This window comes from Panthera onca, chromosome A3 (assembly GCF_046562875.1).
Source record: "Panthera onca isolate mPanOnc1 chromosome A3, mPanOnc1 haplotype 2, whole genome shotgun sequence".
In the NCBI taxonomy this organism is placed as follows: domain Eukaryota; kingdom Metazoa; phylum Chordata; class Mammalia; order Carnivora; family Felidae; genus Panthera; species Panthera onca.
This window is the reverse complement of record NC_138341.1, coordinates 59692369-59714455: the sequence shown is the minus strand read 5'-3', so window position 1 is coordinate 59714455 and position 22087 is coordinate 59692369. Positions and strand designations below refer to the sequence as shown.

General features: G+C 35.9%; 1 protein-coding gene across 11 annotated transcripts in view; it reads left to right on the top strand.

Annotated features, from left to right (window-relative positions):
- EHBP1 (EH domain binding protein 1) overlaps window positions 1-22087 on the top strand; it is a 365951-nt gene that overhangs the window by 84750 nt on the left and 259114 nt on the right. For all 11 annotated transcript variants that reach the window (XM_078444539.2, XM_078444536.2, XM_078444535.2 and 8 more), the window contains one exon: window positions 12919-12976. In XM_078444539.2, the coding sequence (XP_078300665.1) occupies window positions 12919-12976 (58 nt within the window). The remainder of the gene's footprint in view (window positions 1-12918; window positions 12977-22087) is intronic.

Below are 22087 nucleotides of genomic sequence, written 5' to 3'. Positions count from 1 at the left end.
TTACCATAATGCCCTTGAGATCCATCTGTATTGTCGCAAGTGGCAGGACTACCTTCTTTTTTATGGCTGAATAATATTCCAGTGTGTGTGTGTGTCTGTGTGTGTGTGTCTGTGTATGTGTATCACATTTTCTTTATCCATTCATCTGTTGTTGGACACTTAGATATTTTTCTGTCTTGGCTATTGTAATGTGAACATGGGGGTGCAAATATATTTTCAAGATAGTGATTTTGTTTGCTTTAGATATATACCCGGAAGTGGAATTGCTGAATCATATGGTCGATCTATTTTTTACTTTTTTGAGGAGCCTGCTTACTGTTTTCCATTGTGGGTGCACCAATTTACGTTCCCACTAATAGAGTATAGGGTTCCCTTTTCTTCACATCCTTGCCAACACTTGTTATCTTTTTGATAATAGCCATTCTAACAGGTCTGAAATGATATCTCATTGTGGTTCTGATTTGCAATTCCCTGACAGTTAGTGTTGCTGAGCATCTTTTCATGTATGTGTTGGTCATGGATGTCTTCTCTGGAAAAATGTCTGTTTAGTTCCTCTGTTCATTTTTTAATTAGATTGTTTTTTTGTTTTGTTTTTGTTTTGTTGCTATGGACTTGTGTGAGTTCTTTATATATTTTGGATATTAAGCCCTTATCAGATATATGATTTGCAATATTGTCTCCCATTCAGTGGGCTATCTTTACATTTTCTTGATAGTTTCCTTTGCTGTACAGAAGCTTTTTTAGTTTGATGTAGTTCCCCTTGTTTAGATTTTTGCTTTTGTTGCCTTTACTTTTGGTGTCAAATCCAAAAACAAAAAACAAAAAAACATCGCCAAGACTGGTGTCAAGGAGCCTACTGTCTGTTTTCTTCTAGGAGTTTTTTGTAGTTTGAAGTCTTATGTTTAAGTCTTTAGTTCATTTTGTGTTAAGTTTTTGTGTATAAGTTTTGTGTGTAAGATACGGGTCCAACATCATTCTTTTCCGTGTGGCTGTCCAGTTTTACCAAAACCATTTATTGAAAAGACCATGATTTCCCCAGTGTGTTTGTGTGCCTCCTTTGTCATAAATTGATTGTGTATGCATGGATTTATTTCTGGACTTAAGTTTCCTCTTTGTAATTAAGATTTACAACTTATATTTTTAAATTTAAGTTTTACAAGTGGCACATATAAATCATTTGCAAAATCAAAGAGTTCTGTAAAGCTTACAGCAGAGAAAGCTTATAACAGAGTTCCTCGCCTCACCCTTTCCGGCCTTGATTCTGCTTCCTTATAGAAAAGCACTTTAAACTCTTTTAGTTCTTCTGGTGTTGTACTCTGTGTTCTTCCAGGACACATTAAATTTAATTATTTATATACGACAAAATTTATCCCTTTATAAATGTACAATTCAGTGGTTTTTATTATATTCACAGAGTTGTGCATTTATTATCACAGTCTAATTCAGAATATTTTCATCACTCAAAGAAGAAATTGTGTTCCTATTAGTAGGCATTTCCTATCTTTGATTCCCTCTCCAAGGTTCTAGTAACCATGAATCTACTCTTGCCTCTATTAATTTACCTGTTATGGTCATTTCATATAAATGAAGTTATACAATAAGTGGCCTTTTGTGTCTGGCATATTTTACTTAGTGTAATGTTTTCAAGGTTCATCTGTGTTGTAACATGTATCAAGTATGTCATTCCTTTTTATGGTTGAATCATTCTGTTGAATGGATATATCATATTTTATGCATTCATCATTTGGTGGGCACTTGAATTGTTTTCATTTTCTGGCTATTATGGATAATGCTGCCTTGAGCATTCATGTGCAAGTTTTTGGGTATATACCTAGGAGTAAAATTACCAGATCTTTTGGTAAGTCTGTGTTCAACTTTTCAAAGAACTAACAAACTCTTCCAGAGCAGCTATACCATATTATAATCCCACCAGCATGGAGGGTTCCATTTTCATCATATTTTTGCCAATACTTATGATCTGTCTTTTAAAATATAATCTTCTGGTGAACAATGATATTTCATTGTTCAGTAACATACTTTAAACTTTAAAAAAAAAACTTTTTTGATTTTAGACTTTATCTACTAGCTTATGACTTCATATGGTTAAGCGAGGACAGGTGTTCCACCACCTCCTCCCTGAAGCACATTTACCCTTCCCTTTCACCATCCTTCCTCTTTTCCAATCAGCTTTATAAGAGTTAGATCAGAATTATTGTTATGACCTCATATTATTTGCAGCTGAGCCCTATGGTATTATCACATTTCCTTTCTTTTGATTTTTCTTGTGCTAAAAATTTATGGTGTTTTTGTTTGTTTTGTTTTTGTTTTTTTGCCTTTTTCTCTCCTGTGATTATTATTCCTAAATTTTTTTGTTGGCCTCTCAAAATCCCTCTCAAACCAGTTTAACATTGGTGACTTATCAGTTCCTTTTCCCTTGGAGCCTGCCAGTGTCCTGTTCCATTTGGAATGGTTTCTTTGTAGGCCCATGGCATTGGTGACATATTGAGAGTTTTTTTTAAAACTGTCATCCTGGGAGATTAGATATTTAACCTCTGGATTGATCTAAATTTCTCATCTTTTCTTGCCCTTTTAATGTCTCTGTTACCTTATTATTCTACGTCTGGAAGATTTCCTCAACTTCAAAGAAACTCTTCAATTTTTGCTTTCCTAAATGAAAAATAATGACATAATTTCCAGAGTGCTTTCTTATTCTTTAAATCTCCTTTTTTGGGCTGCTTGGGTGGCTTATTGGTTAAGTGCCCGACTTCAGCTCAGGTCATGATCTTATGGTTTGTGAGTTCGAGCCTTACATGGGACTTGCTGCTGTCAGCGCAGAGCCTGCTTCGGATCCTCTGTCCCCCTCTGTCTGCCCTTCCCCAACTCTCATTCTCTCTCTCAAAAATAAAATAAACATTTAAAAAAATCCTTTTTATTTTTTCCATGGATGTAGTTATGTCTTTAGTTTCTTTTGAGTTCCTTTCTTCTCTTTTAGCCACTTGCCTTTCATATTAGAAGTTTTCCTCGGATGATCCTTCATTGTTCATATTTAAGATGGAGACTATACAAAGCTTTTTGGAAGCTCTGTGGATGTACATAGGGTGGTTGCTAACATTATTTGAGAATTTGCTGAGAGACAGGCACTGAACTGAGCACTTTACTGTCTTAACTGATCTTTACATTGGTCTTATAATGTTCTAATTTCACAGATGAGAAACCTCTTGAGGCTTAGATGATAAAACCAGAGGAAGGGGAACCACATTTAAACCCATATCTGTCTGCTTTCATGTGATTCTTTTATCCGTCATATTCTGTTTTCCTGTCTCCCTCTGAATAAATGCTTTGTGAATACCAGGAAACCTCTTGAGAACCATGCGGTCAAATAGAAACAAGACAGACAAATATAATCATCCAAACACAAAATTGCAGCGATTACAGAAACCTGTTGAGAGTAAATATTGAATAGAATTGTTCTAGGAGGGCTGGGGAATGTCCTGAGTGATGTATCCTTTTTTCCCCCCCGTAACCTCAGTTCTAGGGAGCAAGGTACATAAATTGGAAATACTGATAATTGTGTGAATGACATGTGAGGCTTGTTCCAACAGGACTGTAAGAAAGGAAGTAGTAAATAATATGCTAAATTAAGAGAAGTGGTGTGGGTGATTCTGTAAAATAATAAAGTAGGGAGTATTATTTGGGAAGACCAATATTGCACACATAATACAGCAGTGATTGCTTATGATGCTATTTGTCTCAGAAATAACTTTATATTGGGGCATCTGGGTGGCCCAGTCGGTTAAGCGTCCGACTTTGGCTCAGGTCATGATCTCACGGTTCATGAGTTCGAGACTTGTGTTGGGCTGTATGCTGACAGCTCAGAGCCTGGAGCCTATTTCAGATTCTGGGTCTCCCTTTCTTTGCCCCTCACCCATTTGCACTCTGTTTCTTTGTGTGTGTGTGTGTGTCTCTCTCTCTCTCTCTCTCTCTCTCTCTCTCAATAAATAAATAAATAAATAAATAAATAAATAAATGAAAAGAAAAAGCTTTATATTGAAAAATGATAAACTCTTTGTACTGTTGAATAGTACAGCAAAAAAGAAATATATATACATATATTTATTTATTTTTTTGATGGCTTGTTAAAAAGTATACTTGGTTCAAGTATGCCAAACTACACCTCCTCAGTCTAACTGGTGCTGTCTTTAACTACTGATATATATGTATTAGAAACACTTGTCAGTAAAAGTCCATGTTAAATATTTTTGACCAAAAGCAGTTACTCTGTGAAAATTTAAAGATAATAGGAAGATGCAAAATATATTTTTTTAAAATGTTTTTGTTTGTAACAGACTTACATTTCCTATTATTAGAACTATCCTTTTATTTTACAGAAAAATATATCCTATATATGAGTACTTTGTCTTGTATAATTTTCTTACTATTGAATTAATTACTACAGTGTGCTGAATAACTCTTGTGAAGTAAGCATAAAGGAATATAATTAACTGGAGCTACAGCAGTTACAGTACAATAGGAGGCAGATGTACCTACTGAAGGATAAAAATAATTACTTGAGAAATAGTAAAGTTAGAGTACTTCTGTGATAAGACTATTTCCCCCCTTTTGTTTCAATATTCACAACATTGCACCATGAAATGTTCTGTTATGGGTAAGAGCCCGTTCCCTTAAAAAGAACAACCTTGTTATTTAGTGAAGTGGCTATTCACATCAACTGCAGGATTAATATTTTGAGCTCTCTTTTTCTCATTGTAAACATATCCTGGATTCTGTGGTGGCGGGAATATATTGTTCTTTTTGTGTTCTAAAGACTTATGGCTCCTTATTTTCAATCTAGGAGAAACTCAGAGGCTTAAATATTAATTACTAAGTTTTGAGTTATAGCTGTCTTTTATCTTTAGAAACATTAGTTTCATAAAAATGAAAACCAGTAGGACATAAAAAGGTTAAATTAATCTCAGTACTTTGCAATGTAAACTTATTACAAAATAGCAACTGTTTTATTGTTGTGTATGTCTGTATTTTTGATTTACTGAATTTTCTGGAATGTTGAAGAGTAACTGTAGCAGCCACACCCAGAAATCCCAAGTGGTTTAACCTAATAAAAGTTGATTTCTTGCTCACTTCTCAGTCTAGAGAAGGTGATCTAGGTTGACTGGCCTTCCATGTGGTCATCCAGGAGCCCAGACACCTTTTATCTTATGACTGTGCCTTCCTCTGCGTTCTAGAATCTTCTCCATTCCACTGGCTCCATTTTAGTGCCAATATGGTGATGGTGGTGTTGGGTGGGGTGCGAGTGAGGGGCTTCTTGCAACACCTCCAAGGACTAACACTATGCTTTGGACAGGAAACATAGTGGTCAGTTTACTATTCTGAAAATATTACTTCCCCTTTCATAATGTTATTCAAAGTTAGTAATATATTAGCTATCTCTATCTAGATTATCAGAAGATAGGAGGCAAGTGATTTCATGCCACAAATTCTTTTTTTTTTTTTTTTTAATGTTTATTTATTTTTGAGAGAGAGAGAGACAGAGCCCAAGGAGGGGAGGGGCAGAGAGACGGAGACAGAATCTGAAGCAGGTTCCAGGCTCTGAGCTGTCAACACAGAGCTTGACGCGGGGCTCAAACCCATGAATCGCGAGATCATGAACAGAGCCAAAGTCAAACCCTTAACCAACTGAGCCCCCCAGGCACCCCTCATGCCATAAATTCTTTATTCTAGAACTTCTCATTTCATCTTAAAACACAAAATGTTTATTCAGTTGCAGTCATTTAATATTATAGTCATCAAATCATTTAGAACTAGCTGAGATCTTAGTCCTCTCTTTATCTGATAAATTAGGGAATACGCTCACAAATGGAGAGACATTCTGAAGGTCACTCAGGGCCAGAACTAGGAGAAAGAAGTTTCCTCCAGGCTAGTATTCTTTTCCTCCATACCATGTTGTCTTGGAAAGGTCGTCTTTTACAAATTGTACTCCTAGATTAATACAAATTGTTCCCTCCAATTTCTTACCTTTCAGTACCCTCCTAAGATACTTACCCTAGGAAAAGGGGAATTTTAATTGATGTAGAAAAGAATGAGTGACCTGAAAAGCATTTGTCATTTTGTTATTTGGGCCACTAATGGAGTGTCATATTGACTTTCCATGCCCAAGGAAAAATGTCCCAGGAATTGGAGGGACTGCAAACAGAGGAAGGGAGGCTGCCAAAGTCGTGTGGGACCTATGTCAAAATTTTGTGTAGGGCCAGCTCAGACCTTGGAGAAAATTTATTTTCATGTAAGACAAAGAACACAGTCCTTCCATTTCTGTTCACTTAGAAGCAAATTTATTCAGTTGTCTAAAAGCTCTTTAAATTGAAGTGAAATTTTAAAAATTGATTGTTTAACTCTGTTCATACTTTATTCTAAACTTAAAATGATTGTTTTTATTTTAAATAACTTCCCCCCACATTTAAATAGTTTTCCAGCATAAAGCAATATAAATGCATTCCAGAAAATAAAGTATATCCTTTAAATGACACATAATTTTACTTTTTTTCTTTTTTTAATTTTTAATGTTTGTTTATTTTTGAGAGAGAGCACAAGTGGGAGAGGGGCAGAGAGAGAGAGAGAGGGAGACACAGAATCCAAAGAAGGCTCCAGGATCTGAGCTGTCAGCACAGAGCCCAACATGGGGCTCAAACTCACGAACTGCGAGATCATGACCCGAGCCGAAGTTGGACGCACAACCAACTGAGCCACCCAGGCGCCCCCATAATTTTACTTTTTAATAGTGGCCACAGTTAGCATTTTGAGATATTGCCAGCTGATGTCTTCTTTCATTATATAGTATAGGAAAAATTTTTTTAAATCTGTATTAAACAAACTTAACATGATATCCTAAGCATTGTCCCATGCTTGTAAATGCTGTTGGAAAATATATTTAATGGCTTTATAATTTTGTAGTAGATGGACTGTATTAGTCACTCATTTTTTGTTGGACTTTATATTTAAGGTGTCATAAATTATAGGTTTTAAAATAAATTGTTGGGTGTTGGGCAAGCTCTTTTTGTTAGCATGCTTATTTCCTGCGATATACATAAGTAGATCCTTCTAGGCATAAGGTTTTTGTTATCTTCTTTGTGTTCTCCAGGGTTGTGCCGGGAGTGGGGTAGTTTGTTTAATCGTTTGTCTCTCCCCCACTGGATTGTAAACTTTTAGAGGATCGAGGTTTAATCTTCTTTCATCTTTGTACCTCCATTGCTCAGCACAGTGCCAGGAACATAATAGGCATTCAGTAAAATATGTTTTGCATGCATATTATGATTTTGGGAAATAATGAGATTGGTTTTCATGTGATGTTTTGGATTTTTTTCTCATGGCTTTTTTATTTTTTATTTATTTATTTTTTTTTTTAAAGCTTATTTTTTTTTTTAACGTTTATTTATTTTTGAGACAGAGAGAGACAGAGCATGAACGGGGGAGGGGCAGAGAGAGGGAGACACAGAATCTGAAACAGGCTCCAGGCTCTGAGCGGTCAGCACAGAGTCCGACGCGGGGCTCGAACTCACGGACTGTGAGATCATGACCTGAGCCGAAGCCGGCCGCTCAACCGACTGAGCCACCCAGGTGCCCCTCTCATGGCTTTTTTAGTCTCACCTCACACATGTATAAGACACACATGAGAGTGGAATCTAAATTTAAGCCAGATTATTTTTTTTTAAGTTTATTTCTTTTGAGAGAGAGAGAGAGAGAGAGAGCACACAAGCAGAGGAGGAACAGAGAGAGAGGAAGAGAGAGAATCTCAAGCAGACTCTGCATTGTTAGCACAGAGCCTGATGTGGGGCTCAAACTCACGAATTGTGAGATCATGACCTAAACCAAAGTCAAGAGTTGAATGCTTAACCGACTGAGCTACCCAGAAGCTCCCAGATTCTTAAAAAAATTTACCTTGATATACAGTAGCTTACTAGTGGCAAAGAGGAGGGCATAAAATTTAGCTACAGGTCAAAGAAAGATACAGCTTACTGTTTTATAATCTTGTTCACTGTAGCTCTCTTATTTTCTCCTTTTTCCTCTCCTATTTTCCTCCTCCTGCCTACTCTCCAGAATTTAGCATCAGGACCATACTTTGAGACAAGTCTTGCTGCTTTTGCACTCAACTAGTTCCTTTTTTAAGGACTGTGAGGGTAGGTTAGAGGTGTTAAATTTTAATTTTTTTAAATAAAGTTTTCTTCCCTGAATAAACCCACCAAAAGACTTCAGATCTTTTTAATGGAACCCTTTAGATAGATTTCACAGAAAGTGCATCTGTGTGTACATTTTATGTGTATGTGTATAAAATGTTCATATATATAATTATATGTTTGTAGGTTTATATGTCTGTGTATATTTCATGTGTAGGCCTATCTGGCTACTTAGGTGATGGAGTAGAAATGTTAAATATGTGATTATTGAATTCTTTCTGAAACCCGAGCTCTACCAGGTTGTCTTGACTTTTGATAAAAGTTGTATAATTATAGGTTCTTTGATAGTTGGATAACACTCACAGTTGCTCCATCCCTGCGTCTTGTGTGCACATAAGTAAATATTTAATGGTTCTTTTCTAGTACAGCACAGGTGCTTAAAATATTAATTGTGGTCAGCTAATTGTGTGGTTATTGGTACTCTTCTGAGAACAATAAGTCACAGCACCATTCTTTATTTTAGAACACTGCCTCACGTTGCTCTGATAATACAAAGGTGGACTGATTTCTCGTAAAGACATTTTAAAAATGGGACGTGACTTAGAATCACAAAAAAGTTTAGTTGTCTCTGGGGGCATTCTCAAGTAAGTCATTTATGTTCTACATTCTCAGAACTTCAGGCAGGTAGGTTAGGAGACCACGGTCCTGATTTTTTATAGTAAAAGTCTTCCCTGTTGTGAAGTAACACATCTGAAGTAAGGTCAGAATGATTGAGGGGAGGGAGATGCTGAAAAGCTGAGTTGGAAGGAGGCAACAGTGCAGGTGGCCTGGATGGGGGTGGGGAGATACCCCCACTGCTGGCGCAACTTATGCCTCACTTGTTTGTTAAGTCAGGAGTTAACAGGGATTACTTACCACTGTCCCTGTGATAACAGTGGTTCTCAACGTTGGCTGCACAATTAGAATCACCTGTAGGAATTAAAAAAACACCTGCACATGACACCAATTAAATCAGATTCTCTAGGAGTGGACCTAGGCATCAGTATTTTTCAAAGTTTCCCAGGAGATTCCAATGTGCAGCCAAGGTGGGAATCCCTGTAAAATTTGAATAAGCTACAGAGAGGATGTATTATTTAGCTACTGGCTTTAGTTAGACCTGATCAATTATAATTATCCAACTGGGAATTCCTGGTGGAAACTTAAGGTTCATTCAGTAGCAAATGTTCATTGAGCCTCAACCTTGTACCAAATTCTAACTAACTGCTAAGAATATAAAGAAAGATATGGTTGATAAAGGAGTGCAGTCTAGTGTAGGAGATAGAAATAATAGTGTAATACAGGGCATATAGAATATTTAGATACAGGTGTTTCTAGGGTATTACTGGAAATACAGTAGTAGGGGCAGATAGCTGCTTAAGGTTTGGAATATGGAATGGCGTAGAAAGGAAATGAGAAGTGGTCAAGGTCTCACAGAGGAAGTGATGAGTTAAGGGTTTATCAGGTAGAAAAGGGAGGAAAGAGGAAGTTTTTAAAGAAAGGTAATAGCATGCAATGTGAAGAGATTGAAGGAATACATGTTCAGGTATTTGTAAGTTATACAGAAAGGAAGATAGAGTTGGGTGGTAAAGTGCCTCATAAAAACAACATTCAGGAATATGGACGTTATTTTGCATGCCAGGTTGTCAAAGGGCCAAAGCAGAAGCTGGTCAGGTGTGAAACAGCTGGTAGCGTTGGAGGCTCTAGTAATCCGGACAACATGGACTTTGTTTAAAGGCATTTAATTTAGAAAGGATTTTCAAAATTTAAATTAAAAGTTAAATAAAATGGAATATTATTAAGGGAAATGAATGTGTTAAATTCAACCTGTAAGCGCCAGTTTGTTAGTACCTTCCATATAAGAGACCAGTATGGGATAATAAGCAAGGACAAGCTGTAAGATTTTATAGCATTTCTAAAGAAGTACCATAGAAATATCATTAAAAGTTGGGGTCACCTGGCGATGTGGAGATGAGAACATAATGAAAAGATTAGTAGTAATCTAGGTTAAATGTTCATTCTAACAAGCCATAAATACTTTCAAATAAGGTAGTTTATACACTTGTTGGCTACTCATTTCCTGTACTGTTAAGCTGTCAGCATTGATCATACCTTCTTCCCACCTCCATCTGTTCTTTACAGCTCCCCATCTTCACTGTCATTTGTCCTATTCTGCTTCTCTGTGTGTTGAACAAGGTTATGTTTGTTTCTGTGTTGGTTTGGATTTTAAGTTAACACTCTTGATAGTTCATACAAACTTTCTTCTGTTTCATCTTATTTAGCATTTGGTTATTGCTCCCAAAATTTCACTGTGGGAAGATTCACCAAACCAAGCTACTGGTTTTAGTTTACAGTTGTTGTCTTTAATGCCTGACCCTCAGAATTGAACTGAGTCTTGGATGGAGAACCACCAATTTTCTATTTATACCATGCTGGTTATTATCACCATCAGAAACATTGTGCATTTGTTTAGATGACTCCCTACTTAGTCATTTTCATTACTGGAACCTTCCTCCTGTTTTTTTTCTAGCGTTTCTTTGAGTTCTGCGACCTAAAATGAACAAGAATTAACATTTTATGATATTTATGTTGCTTTTTGCATCCTACTCCTTCCCTTAGTTAACTAGGATGTGTGCGTTGTAAACTCTTAAGTCTTCATATGCCTAAAACCATTTCTTTTCTTTTTTTTTTTTCACTCAGCAAATATTTATTGACTATCTGCTCTTTGTTAGACAATGTCTGAAACCATTTCTTAGATTAGCAGTATAAAACTCAAGGGTGACAGCTATTTTCCCTTAGCAACTTGAAGATCATTAATTTTATTGTCTTTTGGGCTTTGTTTCTGCTAACGAGAAGTTGCTATCAGTCCAGCCATTCCTTTGTTGGTAACCTGTCTTATATGGTTTTTCTCTTTATTCTTGCTGTTTTGTAGCACAGTATCTAGCTATTAGATTTATTTTTAATTATCCTGTTCATTCATATATACTTTCTATCTAAGGACTCTCTCTTCAAGTCTGGAATATTCTTAGCCTTATCTCTTCAGTATTTTCTTTGCTATTCCCACTGTTCTGAACTTCTAGAATTTCTACTAGGTGTATGTACTTCTCAATCTGTCTTTTATGTCTCTTACCTGGTTTTAAAATATTTTTATCATTTTATTTTTCTATGCTACATTTTGGGTTAGTTACTCAGTACTTTTTCATTGGGCAACTCTCTCTTTGGACAGGTTTGTAGGTGAATCACTGGGTAAGGGATTCATGACTGGTGGCCTTTTATGTGTATATATGTATATGTATGTATTTAATTAAATGAAATAAGAGGACAGGTCATCTGATGGTGACGGATTTTAGGGTAAAATAAATGACACATGGAAAGAGGTGAAGGTCACCAAGATGAGTGTACCATTCATTTCTTGGTTAAAAAGCTTTTATCTAAAATTTTTTAAAATAAAGATTTAAGGAAAATAACTGATAATCATAATCTTGATATTTTCCCCAAGTATTAGAGAGAATGCAATTGTATTAGCTGAGAACGTAAGGTTTTTGCTTGTTTGTTTTTACTTTATATTAGCAGAAGGTAAGGAAGAGGGGTCTGAGAGTTAAAAGACCTGTATTTCATATTTGGTTCTGCCAGAGATTTAAAAAAAAAAAAGTTTATTTATTTATTTATTTTGAGTGAGAGAGAGAGAGAGAGAGTGCAGGAGGGGGATGAGTAGGGGCAGAGAGAGAGGGAGAAAGAGAATCCCAAGCAGGCTCCTCATTGTCAATGCAGAGCCCGACGTGGGGCTAGATCCCATGACTGTGAGACCATGACCTGAGCCAAAATCAAGAGTCGGATGCTTAACCGACAGAACCACCCAGGTGCCCCAGTGCCAGAACTTTTGATGAGTTATTTTGCCAATTTTTAAGCTTACAAAATAGGAATAATAGTATGTACCTTACATGTTGTTTTAGTACTGTATTGCTTTTATGAAGATCTTTGAGATTATGCAAATGTTTTGAAAACCGCAGCATTGTTCATAAGATATGAGATGCAAAAGTAGTATAACCCATAGATTTAAATTATTTTGTAAGTGTCATTTTTATGCTGTTGTCTCCAGATTAAAGTAGATAATGCGTTAGATGTATATAGCATTACTTTTTAGAGAAGATGTATGTGTGCTTTTTCTTTTGTCACCAGTTCCAAGTATTTTATTTTACTTGGTTTGTCCCAATGGGTTAACTTACTAAAGGATTTTTAGAAAAACATGTGGATAAAATATTAGTCATTTAAATTAGATTACATTTATATTCAACATTTGCTATTTTTGAATAATTTAGAGAGACTTATTGTAAAAGCAACTGCTCTATGTAATGTAAAGTAGATGACATTTTTGTCCTTTTTTTTTTTTTTCAACGTTTTTTTATTTATTTTTGGGACAGAGAGAGACAGAGCATGAACGGGGGAGGGGCAGAGAGAGAGGGAGACACAGAATCGGAAACAGGCTCCAGGCTCCGAGCCATCAGCCCAGAGCCTGACGCGGGGCTCGAACTCACGGACCGCGAGATTGTGACCTGGCTGAAGTTGGACGCTTAACCGACTGCGCCACCCAGGCGCCCCGACATTTTTGTCCTTTTAAAAAAGGCACCAGAACTAAACTTTGTTAATTTGATGTAAGAGAACTTAAATTATACTTAATCTTTTTCCTGTTTGACAGGCAACCAGATAAACTGGTGGTGGTTTGGACAAGAAGAAGCCGAAGGAAGTCTTCGAAGGTTTGTCTCTTTTCAAAATTTCGTACCCAAATGTTGAATTTAACTTTTAGTTAAATTATTAAACTTCTGTAGTCCCATTGTAGATTTTAAAATATTACTTGACATGTTGGATTATTTCTGATGATCTACTACTAAAATGGTTGATTAGGCATTTTGATTGTGTAACTGCAGTTCTGTAAGTGGGAGCCAGATACCTGAGTTTTGATCTTGGATTTGGTAGCCTTGGATAACATCACAGTTATCTAGCTTCTCTGTACTAGTGTATTTATGAATTAATGATTAACTAGGTAACACTTACAAAATTGTACCTGAGATTATTTACTCAGATTCCAAGAGGATGAAGTTAGGGCACACTTAAGGAATGGTGAGTTCTTGGAGTCCATTGCTGGGCTGCAGTAGAAAAGGAGTTGGGTTTTTCAAAGATTTTAATTTTAAAAAAATTTTTTTAATGTTTATTTATTTTTGAGAGAGAAAGAGACAGAGCATGAGCAGAGAGGGGCAGAGAGAGAGGGAGACATGAATCTGAAGCAGGCTCTGGGCTCTGAGCTGTCCTCACAGAGCCCAATACAGGGCTTGAACTCACAAACTGTGAGATCATGACCTGAGCTGAAGTTGGATGCTCAACCGACTGAGGCACCCAGGCACCCAAAGGTTTTAATTTTTTGCACTTATAGCTTTGTGGGGAGTAGAACAGAATTTTTAAAATGTTCAGTAACAATTCTGCAGATACTTTAAAAATTCCATTCTGTAAATAAGTATGAATGTATTTCTATAAGCACATAATAATTACAAGCATGTTAAGGATGTTGGTTTTTCCATAAGTAGTCCTGTGTGAGGAAAAAATTTATTCCTTTTAATTAAAATTAAATCAAGTTTAAATTTCAGAATTTTTAATATTTTTGTGGTATCTTGTCAAATTTTATTGTGCTAAAATTACATATAGATCTTAATTATACAATTTAAGTCAATATATACTTGTGTAATTAGTACTCCTAATAGCATATAGACTATTTTTGTCACTTTTTCCTTTGTGTCCTCCTCTGGTTAATTCCCAACTCTCAGAGGTAACCACTATTCTGATTTTTCTGTCACCATACAGTAATTTTGCCTGTTTTTGAATTTCATTTAAATGGAATCATACAGCAGTACTGTTTGGTGTGTGGTTTCTTTTGTTCAACGTAATGTTTTTGAGGTTTATTCATGCTGTTGTGAATATGGTAGTTTTTTTTTTTTTTATTGGTGAGTAGTATTCCATCAAATGAATTTACTACAGTTTGATTATTTATGCCACTGTTGATGATTTGATTCATTTCCAGTGTATATTTTGAATATTCACTACTGCAAAGAGGTTTACTATAAATATTACCATACCAGTATTTTAGGAGACAAATATTTTAATTTCTCTTGGGCAGATACTTAGGACTGAAATCAGTGGGTTGATACATTTTTAACTTTTAAATGTATTTCCACCAGCCATATAGGAAAGGTCCATTTACATCATATCACGAATGATATCTTCTTCAAAGCATATATTTATAGTTTTGGGGCATTGTATTTTGGACCTGTATTTTCTTATCCATTCACATATGAGAAAGAGTTCTGAAAATAGGCTTAGGGTCTTCTCTGTTTTGCTGGATATTGTTATTTTTGCCCAGTGGGTCTTAGGCTTTTGTGGAGAGGAATAATATAAGGTCATCCACTAAGTATGATAGATGAATATAACTATAACTATAAACTTTAGATTTAACATGTTTTTAGCTATCAACAGAAAATAATTTTCTCCTTTTAATAATTAGATACTAATTATTTTCTAAAAAAATATGAAACATAATGAAATACTGTAGATTATAGACCAACTCATAATGCATACCCATATTTGAAGTAAAATACACCTTTATTTAATTGCATTTTCAAAAGTCAGTCAAATAACTTTTAAGGCCAAATTATTTTTAATATTGTATCAAATATTGATTGAATCCAGATAGTAAAATCCAAACATATGTGGCTATAGGCTGATTTTTCCCAGAATGCATATTTTCTAGAAAGAATTAATTCTTGTACTACTGTCAAATTGTGGCACTCTTAATATTTTAAATCCCTCCTGGATATTTCAGAATCATTGTGTTTCCTCTTAAAATATTATAGATGTAGTTTTTTTGAAATAAATTTAAGAACCCACCATGTGTTAAAGCAAGTGCATAGTATGTTCATACATATGTGAAATGCTGTGTTATAAGTTGTACAGACAGCTAAAGAAAAGGGGGAGACTTAAAAATCAGTGTCAGAAATTATGAAAGAAATGATTACAATATTATTGTAAAAGTTAAGCAGGTAACTTTTTTTAATCTTAAGAAACTTGAAATACATGACATTTTGGAATTCTTTAAAACACACACACACACACACACACACAAACTTGTCTCCAGCTATTTTTTATTAAATTAGTATCAGTTATACCAAAACCAAAGACTAGAACCATTTTATTTCTTCTGAAAGATACTTCTGTTTTCTGATGGTTTTCCTTTAAGATATACATTATTTGCTGCTGAGTCCCATTGAAGTCACTGAGGGAGAAAAAAAGATCTCTGCAACCATTGGGCAGAAAACATTCTAGTTTTTACTTTTAACTATGTTTTTGGAAAGAGTTTGAGTTGCATAGTAGTCAATTTGGTTTTTGTCATCCATATAGCTTATTATTTCTCTTTCCTGATTCTGAGTATACCTGCCTTTTTTTATATTGATTGATAGATTGAAACTTATAACTGAGACCCAGATAAATATCAGATTAGTGAGTAAAATAATAAGGCACACTACCTTATTTTTTTTAAATGTTTTTATTTACTTATTTTGAAAGAGGGAGCACGAGTGAGGGAGGGGCAGAGAGGGAGGGAGAAAGAGAATTCTAAGTAGACTCCGCTCCATCAGTGTGGAGCTCAATGCGGGTTTGATCTCATGAATCGTGAGATTATGACCTGAGAATCGTGAGATTATGACCTGAGCTGGAATCAAAAGTCATATGCTTATCTGACTGAGCCATCCAGGCGACCCTACCTTAATTAGTTTAAAGTTTAGTTCTTAGTTTAGTGCTCACTTTCTTTGGGCACATGTTTATCTTGATAGCTAAATATATAATTAGAACTCATTTTTTATTGAGAAAGTAGTTAACCATGGATAATCAATACAATGTGCAGCTTCCCTACCTCTTCTCCTCAAGTCATGGCATTTATAACAAAGATTTGTTAGGCTGCAGTTGATTTGTATATACTTAAATAAAATTATTTTTTGGTAAAATATATGGCAGTAGGAATCAAAGCAACTATGATAGTCCCCATAAATTATGGCAGAGTAGTATGTTGCCTTAAATATGGTTTTCCAACAGAAGTTTAAGCTCACAGAGAAATGGGAGGATTCCAAAGGGAAACCAGAGCTTTAAAGTCCTCACAAGCTTTTTGATGGCATTACCACCTTTACTTTCTTGCTCTGTGGTTGTGCTACAGCCTTTTACAATGTGCTGAGATAACAGGAGGGGCAGGGTACAGTTGCAGAGCTTTGCCTTATGGCGACAACTCTAAGGTAAACTCTACATGTGACATCTTAAACATATGGGTATATGCATTTTTATAAACCGAAAATTATCTATTTAACAAGTGACAGCTATATATATTTTAGTGAAATATTTTCATTTTGTAGGAATCACAAATAACAAGTGAATGTTTATTCTGTGTTTAGTACCATATTAGGTACAAGTCTTTTAGGGAAGGTATGACATGAAATAATTAGAAAGTAAGGCATTTTATAGAGTCAGTACCCTAAATTGAGAAATGTTACCTTTTTTATAGGTTTGCTTTGGCATGTCAAAAGATCTGTCATATGATTAAAAAATGAGAAAAATTGTATAAGGGGAACTGGATAATGTGGCCTAATCCTTTTGTACTATTATCTGTATTAGATAGATTGCTGGCAAATAAAGAGACAACCTGCCTTTCTTAACTGTGCAAAGGAGCTGAATAGCTGTATGTGCGTTTCTGTGACTAATTTTTTTCTTTTTCTTTTTTTTTTTTTAACATTTACTTATTTTAGAGAGAGAGAGAGAGAGAGAGGAAAGAGAAGGTGGGGGAGGGGCAGAGAGAGAGGGGGACACAGAAGCTGAAGCAGGCTGCAAGCTTCGAGGTGTCAGCACAGAGCGCCTGACACGGAGTTCGAACTCACAAACTGTGAGATTATGACCTGAGCCGAAGTAGGCTGCTTAACCGACTGAGCCACCCAGTTGCCCCAGTGCCTAATTTTTTCTGAGAAAATCTTTTCTATTACTTTCAGTGAAGACCAATCAGGGTTCTTATAGTAGTGATGTTTGCAAGTATGTGCTTCTCCTAAATCAAATTCTTAAAAACATAAATTAATGTCTCTATGGATTTGTACAATTTTTTTTTTTTTTTTTACAAATCTATTTTTGCCCATATTGGACTTTTCATTCTTTTTCTAGGTTCAGATTCCTGAATTCAGTTGGAAGTGAAAGTTTTAGTAAGCTGTTTGAAAATAGGAATCTTTTTTTTCGTGTTTGCTACTATGTACATCCCTGGTTTCCTTTGCAATAAAATTTACTTCATTCTGTTTTCTGCCTACCATATAATATTTCGCTAACATTATAAAGGAGGTGGTGCCAGCTACTCAGCCAGACTAATTGATGTTGTTACAGTGTCCTAACTTAGCCAGGTTGTATAGACTCTAAAAGGAATATCAGAAAACCAGAGCTCTGACTTAGTTGGACCTTTGTTGCTGGGGACAGAGATGCTGAGTGGAATGGTAAGAAAATGGCAGCATATTAGCAACTTGGGAACTAACACCCTTACATCTTCTTTTAATAAAAAAAAAAAAAGATTTTAGTTTGTTAACCAGATTTTATTTTTGTTTGTTCAGCAATCTAATTTCTATTCTGTGATCGAAGAAGGAGGATTGAAAGAGGTCATTTAGAGTGCTAGCATTAGGGTACCTGAAGAAATTATCTGATATTACTATCTACTAACTCTGCCCAGTGATCTCTACATTCCCTGCTTTTCTCACTTTTGATATTTGTATTATCCACATAAATGTTAAGAATTTAGCGATAGAAGACTATTTTCTTGACCACTGTATGAATCAGAGATAGAGCTGGGTAAGATGTTGGTCGGGTGAAGAAATTTGAACTTGGAAATCATGTAGGTGGTTCTCCTACTGATTATTCATGTGGGTTCAGGCAAGCTATTTACTCTTTGATTGCTCTGGTTTTCTTATCTGGATTAGATCTCCTAAGGGTATCTTCAGGTCTAAAATCCATTGATGGTCATTTTTTCATTATGAATTTTACAAATACTAGGGGCGCCTAAATGGCTTAGTCAGTTGAGCATCCAACTTTGGTTCAGGTCATGATCTCGTGGTTTCTGGGTTCGAGCCCTGCATCGGGCTCTGCACTGACAGCTTAAAGCCTGGAGCCTGCTTCCAGTTCTATGTCTCCCTTTCTCTGTCTGCCCCTTCCCAGCTTGTGCCCTCTCTCTCTCTCTCTCTTTCTCTCTCAAAAATAAATAAACATTTAAAAAATGGGGCACCTGGGTGGCTCAGTCAGTTGAGCGTCTGCCTTTGGCTCAGGTCATGATCTCACAGTTTGTGAGTTTGAGCCCTGCATCGGGCTCTGTGCTGACAGCTCAGAGCCTGGAGCCTGTACGGATTCTGTGTCTCCATCTCTCTCTGCCCCTCCCCCACTTGCTCAGGTGCATGCTCACTCTCTCTCAAAAGTAAATAAACATTAAAAAAAATTAAAAAAAAGAATTTTACAAATACTGTATCTTTGCTGCTGTGGCTAATGAGAAAAGTTCAGTTATTATACTCTTTTTATGTTTTTATTCTGTGGGGAGGCTATGAAAATATAATGATGGTGAGTTTGGAAAGACCAGAGGAATAGTCTGACCTACTATCACAGTACGTAAGAATTAGAATTGTCATAAATCTTCAAGATTAACTAAGGTAGGCAGAAATTTACTTTTCAAAATGGAGATTCTTGACTTTGTGAAGTTTTTGTTCTAGAATTGTCAGTAGGCATATTTCCATAAATAGAGGAATAGAAGAATCTCTAGAGATATTCTTTAATCAGTAGAACTCAGCTTTTTGCTGTTGGGTATAGTGTGCTAACTCTGTTGTGGTCAGTGTCTACTTCCCTTTCCTTCCCTGAAGTTTTATGATTGGACGGCAATGGAGAGAGAATAGAGAGAGAATTACTAACAATTTATGAGTTGAAGTGGGGAGATGCTGCTAAACCTATCTTATGCTGGTATCTTAACTAACAACATATGATAAGATTTGAATGGACATAAGTTTCCATGATCTTGATCCTTTCTCACTTCCATTTTGTGGGTTCATATCCAACTTCTGCCACTTACTTGCTGTGTGATCTTGGGCAAGTCCGTGTCTCATTTTCCTCATCTGTTAAATTTGTTCCTTGTCACACACCTGCAGTCATATCCTCTAGCTTCTTTCTTGTTATCATGAAAGAATTATCTATGCTTCTGGCAAAGGTCAATCTGTCTCCTTTTCCTACTGTTAAGGACATGACTCTAGTAATTCTTTCTCTTTTGCATCATTCAGTTTTCCCTCTTAACTGGATATTTACCATCAGCATTAAAATATTTTTATTAAAAAAATTCTCTCTGCCATTATTTTACCACTAAAGGCAGACTAGTTTTCTCTTTCTCTTACAGCAAAAATCTCAGAGGAATTGAGTGTACTTGATATCTTTACTTTCTTTTTTCTTATTCTTTGTTGAACCCTTTCCAGTCCAGTCAGGCATTTGCTCTCATCATTCCACTGAAATGGCTCTTGTGAAGTCAGAATTGGCTTCTGCTTTCTTAAATCCGATGGTTATTTTTCAGGTCTCATTCTGTCTAACCTATCACCAAGATTTGGCACAGATTGTCTCCCACTCCATGAAACATTTTCTTCACTGGACTTTCAGGATACCACACACCTCTGGTTTTCCTTCTGCTGTACCAACCCTCTTTTGCTGATTCCTCCTCACTTCCTGGACCTGTTAATGTTATGCTCCAAGGTTCAGTTCTTGAACATTTATATTCTCTATCTGTACTCTGTCCCTTGGGATCATATCCACTCTTAAGCTTTAAGTATCACCTATGTATGGTAATGATTCCCAGATTTATTCCAGCTGCCTGTTTGAAGATCTACACTTGAATATATAATATGCACCTTAGATTTAATGTGTATAAAACAGAGTTCCCAATCTTACTTTCCAAACCTGCTCTTCTTACAGTCTTGTTTTGTATCTGTTAATAGCAATTCTCTTCTTCCAGTTGCTCAAGGGCAAAATCCTTGGAATCAGCCTTGGTTACCTTCTTTCTCTCATGTAGTCTGCAGATCTTGTTGTTTCTGTCTTGAAAATATAAAGAAAAAATATATCCAGAATCTGACCACTTTACCACTTTTCTACTACTTGAAGCCAAATCACCATCACCTCTCCCCAGGATTATTGCAGTAGCTTCTACTTGGTCTTCCTGTTTCCTCTCTTATGTCTACAGCCTATTCTTGCTATATTAGTGAAGTGTGTCCTTTAAAACATAACTTAGAGCATCATGCCTTTGCTTAAAAACCTTCAGTGGCTTTCCATTTCACTCGAATTATAAATAAGTCAAAAGTCTTTGTAATGGCCTCTCAGAGCCTTATATGACTGGACCCTCCTTATTTCTCCAGCCTGGTATCCAACTTTGCTCCAACCACATTGGCCTTGTTGTTATCTGACTGACCTTTCCAGTTGCTGTTCCATCTCCTTAGAAGTCTCATCCCATGTATCTATGTATCTGATTCCTTTACCTCTGTCAGGCCTTCTCTCAAGTGTCCTCTTCTCAATGATGCCTTCTCTGACTATCCTGTTGACATTTGTTACTTTCTCTTGCCTCCCCTCCAGCCTTCTTTCTTCCATTTTTTTCTCCATAACACTTCCTCTATCTAACATACTGTATATTTTACTTAATTATTTTGTTTGTCTGCTTCTTTCTAGTATATCGTTAACTCCACTAAAGCAGATTTTTTTTTTTTTTTTTTTTTTTTTTAACTACTCCAGTGCCTGGACAGTGCTTGGCAGATAGAATCAATTGTATGCGTGAATCAGTGAGTGAGTCAGTGAATGAATGAATGAATGAATGAATAGTAGCTACCTCATAGGGTTCTTATGCTAATTAAATGAGTTAAACATAAGTAAATTTCAAACTTGGACTGACACTTAGAAAGTACTCCATAGTGTTAGCTTTCATTATCACTTTCATGGAGTGTCCTGCAGCTCATAGAAAAGAAAACGGAGATGTCTTGGCATACCTAATCTTCCATCAGCTTTGACTGGAAATGCCACCACAAAGAAAGAACTATAGTGATGACTTCCAAATTTTGGGAGGTCCTTAGGGAACCACAATAAACCAGATTGACAAGGAAAAAGAATCTTTAAAATTACAAGTGCTAGAAATATTAACTCTATAAAAACTGTTTTCTTCTTTACTTGTCCCAAATAAACATTACAGTTTAATGGGAAATGAACTTAAATGCAAAGTATGCACTTTGTTTTTCCTTTTAAAGAATGAATTTGCCTTTAAGTTCCTAGATCAAAAAATATATTTTTTTAATGTTTATTTATTTTTGAGAGAGAGAGAAAACAAGTAGGGGAGGGGCAGAGAGAGAGGGGTACACAGATCTGAAGCAGGCTCCAGGCTCTGAGCTGTCAGCACAGAGCCTGACACAGGGCTTGAACTCACAAACCATGAGATCATGACCTGAGCTGAAGTTGGACGCTTAACTGACTGAGCCACCCAGGTGCCCCGATCACAAAATAATTTTTAAAATATTTCTCCTAAAAAATTTTTATCCAATCACAAACAGTAGCTTTTGAAAATATGAGACACCTCATTTTTGCATATTCTTGCATGTGATGGTGGGAGGGAGATAGTGAAATTTTGGTTACAGATAGTAATCTATAGCTATCATGTGATAGAACTGTCATGGCCCAACTTTAATGCTTGAAAAATCTAACTTGATTAATCTTTTTTGTTTCAAGGAGACTACAGATCTAATAGATAAACAGTG